Raw genomic sequence first — 5,428 nt, forward strand, 5'->3', positions numbered from 1 at the left:
ACTAACTCTAACAGAATAAATGAATGAACATTAAGCAAGGACATAAAATGTGGAGTTAGAAATAAATGAATGAATGAACGAACCAACACTGAGTAGCCATAGAGTAAGCATCTCTGGATGTAGGTGAATAAGTAATATTAAGTAGGATTTAGGGAGGTTTGGGGAGGGGGGGGTTGAATTTTCCCCCCACATACTCCCATATCCCTACTTAAAGCTCCGTTCAGTCACTTTTCCCAATTAATGTTTTGGCAGTGTGGAAAGCAGACTGTGGAGATGAGAAAGGGAAACCACTCCTCACACACTGACTTCATCATCTTGGGCTTCCCAGGGCTCCCGGAGCACCAGGGGCTGCTCTTTGTGCTGTTTGTAACCATCTACATACTGACCCTCATGGAAAACCTGGTCCTGATTGTGACCATCAAGTTGAACTGCCAGCTTCACACCCCCATGTATTTCTTCCTGGGCAACCTCTCCCTCTTGGAAATCTTCTATGTCTCGGTGACTGTTCCCAAACTTCTCTCCAACCTCCTGTTGTGGAAGAAGGCCATCTCTCTGGGGGGATGCATGGCTCAGCTGTATTTCTTTTTGTCCCTGGCTTCCTCTGAGTGTTTTCTCCTGGCGGCAATGGCCTATGACCGCTATTTAGCCATCTGCCATCCGCTGCGCTACTCAGCCCTTATGAATCACAAAGCCTGTGCTGTGCTGAGCCTGGGCTCCTGGCTGATTGGCTTCCTGGCTTCCTTACCATCCATTGTGATGATCTCCAGGCTAGAGTTCTGCAGAGCTAACACCATCCAGCACTTCTTCTGTGACCTCCCGCCTCTCCTGAAGCTGTCGTGCACAGACACTTCCACCATTGAGACGCTGGACTTCGTAGCAGCGCTGTCTGTCCTTGTGACGTCCATGTTAGTGACAGGAACCTCCTACATCTGCATCTTCTCCACTGTGGCCAGGATCCCACCTATGGCTGGGAAGCGTAAAGCTTTCTCCACCTGTGCCTCCCACCTGGTGGTGGTCTCCATGTTCTACGCCACCACCCTCTTCATGTACGCACGGCCCAGGGCTGTCGGCACCTTTGACCTCAACAAGCTGGTGTCTGTGCTGTACACAGTGGTGGCCCCATTCCTGAACCCCATCATCTACAGCCTGAGGAACAGGGAAGTGAGGAAGACCCTGGGCAGAGCGCTAGGCAGCAAAGCCAACTCCTCAGTCTTCATTGTTAGAGTCAAGTGGGGATACAGTCAAAGAGTCACAGAGTTTAAGACTGGAAGGAACCACTAGGCTATATAATCTGACCTCCTGTATATCACAGGTGACCAACACCACCCAGCCCCTACACACTAAACACAACAACTGAAATTAGGCCAAACTATTACAGCCCACAGGAGACTCAACTATGGGAGAAGAGGAGGGACCAAGGTGTTACAATGTCCAACACACTTGCAATGGCAGGGAATTGATTCAATGAGAGATACCCAGATGAGAAGGTGAAACCTTACTGAACTGACTCCATTTATAATACTATTGGGCCATACTGTGTTCCTTATAGTAGAGTGACTAACTCCTATGCTGATGGATAAGGTCAAAGTACTTTTTAAATCCCTAGAGGCGGGGATGTTGCATAGGATGCTAATGGAATTAGGTGCCAAAATCCCATTGTATTCTAGTAGGAGTTAGAGGGCTAACTTTGATTTTCAAAGGAATTTGAACACCTAAATCATCACTGAATGTGTGTGTTTCCAGTGGGACCCCACAGGGACCAGTTCTTGGCCCTTACACTAGTTCACATTTTTATTAATGACCCGGGAGAAAACATAAAGTCATCACTGATAAAGTTTGAGGATGACACAAAAATTGAGGGAGTGGTAAATAATGAAGAGGACAGTTCACTGATACAGAGCCATCTGGATCATTTGGTGAACTGGGTGCAAGTAAACAATATGGGTTTTAATACACCTAAATGTAAATGAATACATCTAGGAACAAAGAATTAGGCATATACTGGGAAACCGTGATTCTTCCCTGGTAGCAGAGAAAAGTTTAACACGATCCAATGGCTGGAAGTTGAAGCGAGACAAACTCAGACTGGAAATAAGGCGTAAATTTTTAATAGTGAGGGTGTCAAGCCAAAGGGGGTGAGAGGGTCTCAGATACACCCAATGAAGCCACATCAGGTGTATAAGTATAACCAGTTTTATTGCCAAAGTATAATAAGCTTTCCAGCCTTCACGTGTTACTAAATATATGCTTTCCAGCAACCAAGCAAGCAAGAATTAATGCTTATGCCCCTTCTGCTATGGACAGTCCTGGACCCTCCAGCCTTGTTCTTGAGGGCTCATAGCAGGCGCTGCTCCAGCGTGGGGAGTTCCTGGGCACCCACAAGGCCAAGGTCTGCAGGTGAGACTGTTTGTCTAAAGCAATTCTCATAGCCATTTTTATCATCATCTCTTTTTCAGAGGGTGTATTTGTCCACAAGCAGGCTCTGGCAGGAAACACTATTGCTTTCTATTCCCACACTTAATACTTTTAGGCCCTCTTCATCTCTTTACTTGTTTATTCAGTCGGAGGGGCTGCAAGCCAGTCTGGCCGATCAAAGCCAGTTTACCACTAGCTCCACCCAGACCATTCTGTAACAACAGGCCAAGGTAACTTGCGGTCAGCCCCAACAGAGGGCAATTAACCATTGGAACAACTTACCAAGGTTTGTGGTGGATTCTCCATCACTGACAATTTTAAAATCAGGAGTGGATGTTCTTCTAAAAGATCTGGTCTAGGAACTATTTGGAGGAAGGTCTCTGGTCTGTGTTGTACAGGAGGTCAGACTGGATGATCAGACTAGTCCGTTCTGGCCCTGGAATCTATGAACTCCCTTTAAGTCTTTTCACAATCCCAGCCAAAATAGGTTCTAATTGGTGATCAGGTCCTGTGTTGTACAGGGGTGAATTTCACCTATAGAGTGAAGGAACACAATTCTGACTTTAAAATCTCACATTTGATTTGTGTTAAATTATGGCTGTGAAACATAGAAGAGGGGAAAACAACAAAGAGTCTGGTGGCACCTTAAAGACTAACAGATTTATTTGGGCATAAGCTTTCGTGAGTAAAAACCTCACTTCTTCGGAGGGCTGGAAGCTGAGATCAGGAGGAGATGGAGCAAAGGATGCTGGGTGTCCATCACAGATTTAGGATGGTAGATTGGTGTTTTCCTTTGGACTTTGATTGGACCCAAAAGGGTAGGGCAGAAGGTTTAGCTAGAGAGCTGAGTCACCTCAGCAACAGAGCTGTGCTGAAGGCCAAGAGAGTCATTGAAAACCCAGGAAGGAAACTAAGGCAGGTTGACTGCAGTGCCAAACCATGAAGGGGTGTGCTCCAGAACTGCAGCCGGCTACAGGTCTCATTGAAAATCCCAGTCCTGATGTCTACTCCATTCTTTGGATTTCAGAATCAGGTACAAAGGAAACAGAGACTCAGGTACCACAATAATCAGCTTAGCTAAATAGACAGATCTTCCTACAGGGATCTGACTATGATGTTATTGACATGAAATGTGACCGTTTAGATCATTGTTGCAATCAGGGTCCTATGTTTGCACCAGGTCTTGTACAGAGGAGGTCAAGTGGGGTGTCTATGGAAATGTTGTAATTTGCTGCTTATGATTATGCTGTCTGTATGTGTGTATCATTTTTGCATTTGAAGTTATAAATATTTGCTATGTACTTGTATCTCAATGAGTTTGATTCTATGTAGCCTCAGTGAAGCATTTGGTCAGCTTCTTGAGAAAGAACTATTTTCAGTAAGTGCCAAATCAAGAAACACTTAACTCACAATGGACTTTGGGAGATGACAATCCACATCTGAGCTTTCCTGGGAACGTTCAAACTAACATGTAAACAATGGCATCGGCCTGCAAAAAGCTGAATCATTCATGGACATGTGATTTGCCCAGGTGGCTACAAACTCCATCTTGTTGCTGTGACTTTGCACAGAAGAACAAAGGGGTTTCCACCCACAAGAGAGAGAATATAAAATGCCCTGGAAGCCTCTCCATTTTGTCTTCAGCTGGCTCAAGAAGAGATGGCCTCTCCACCCCAAAGAGATGCCTGAAAGAAACTGGAACAAAAGACAGTAACTGTGAGGATGTGAGTAATTGCTGGACCCAGACTAGGAGGGTGTCCAGTCTGTGAAAGAAGCTTATTGGAACATCTGTGGGGGTGAGATTTCATCTATAATCGGTTTCCTACTGTATTAGGCTTAGACTTGCGTATTTTGTTTTATTTTGCTTGGTAACTTACTTTGTTCTGTCTGTTATTACTTGGAACCACTTAAATCCAACTTTTTATACTTAATAAAATCACTTTTGGCTTATTAGAGTAAGTAATTAATACCTGGGGGAGAAAACAGCTGTGCATATCTCTCTATCAGTGTTATAGACAGGGGCGGCTCTAGGCACCAGCAAAGCAAGAACGTGCTTGGGTCAGCCCATTTGCAGGGGCGGCAAAGCAAGAACGTGCTTGGGGCAGCCCATTTGCAGGGGTGGCAGGGATCCAGCATGAGAGCCGAGAACCAATGGGGGGCCCTGGGAACCTAGTTCCTTGGTTAGCTCCCTGCCTATAGAGCCAGCCCTGGAGCAGGGAAAGAACTACATTTCCCAGCATTCTGTTGGACACTACCAACAGGAAAGACGGAGAGGGAGTGAGGTAGCTGAGACCTCATGCTGCAGTGATTGGAGAGCTGCACTGTGAGTAGGGATACCATATTTTAACATTCAAAAAACAGGACACTCCACGGGGAGGGAGGGTAGCCCCACCCTGCCCCCATCTACTCCCTCTGACTGCTCCCCACAGAAACCCCAACCCATCCAACTCCTCCTGCTCCCTGTCCCCTGATCACCCCCTCCTGGGACCCCTGCCCCAACTGCCCCCCAGGATCCCACTCCCTATCTAAGCCTCCCTTCTCCTTGTCCCCAATTGCCCCCTCCTGAGACCCTCCAACTTTCCCCCAGGACCCCCATCCCCTACCTGTCTCCTGACAAACTCCCGGGACTCCCATGCCTCTCCAACTGCTGCCTGTCCCCTGACTGCCCCCCCAACCCCTGACCCATCTAACCCCCCCTTCTCCCTGCCCCTGACTGCTCCCCCAAACCTCCACCCCATCCAACCCTCCTGCCCCCTTACCGTGCCACTCAGACCAGCGTGTCTGGCTCCACACAGAACCAGACACACTGCTGCATATATGCTGCTGTGCTCCCCTGCAGAGCCACAGCCCTCTCCCCCCACCCCCCAGCACCTGCCTTCCAGATTTGAACACCTCAAAATTCAGGAGTGCTCAAGCTCAGTTTGGGCAGCTATTACTTCATTTCTCCCAAATCAAATATACTGATCCACTGTAACTTGCTGTAGAAAAAGTAGGATAAAATTGAGCAAGAAAT

The 5,428-nt window shown here is 47.1% G+C and overlaps 1 protein-coding gene across 1 annotated transcript; it reads left to right on the forward strand.

Moving 5' to 3' along the window:
* Nucleotides 1–273: 273 nt before the first annotated feature.
* On the forward strand, nucleotides 274–1,281 carry LOC128845961 (olfactory receptor 6B1-like). The gene has a single exon (XM_054045058.1). The coding sequence runs from the start codon at nucleotides 274–276 to the stop codon at nucleotides 1,279–1,281; it is 1,008 nt and encodes a 335-aa protein (XP_053901033.1).
* The last annotated feature ends 4,147 nt before the right edge of the window (nucleotides 1,282–5,428 follow it).

The sequence above is a fragment of the Malaclemys terrapin genome, chromosome 12 (genome assembly GCF_027887155.1).
Source record: "Malaclemys terrapin pileata isolate rMalTer1 chromosome 12, rMalTer1.hap1, whole genome shotgun sequence".
Taxonomy (NCBI): domain Eukaryota; kingdom Metazoa; phylum Chordata; order Testudines; family Emydidae; genus Malaclemys; species Malaclemys terrapin.

What these genes read in the sequence shown, in the direction of transcription:
- LOC128845961 (XM_054045058.1), top strand. Translation starts at nt 274, where the DNA reads ATGAGAAAGGGAAACCACTCCTCACACACTGACTTCATCATCTTGGGC.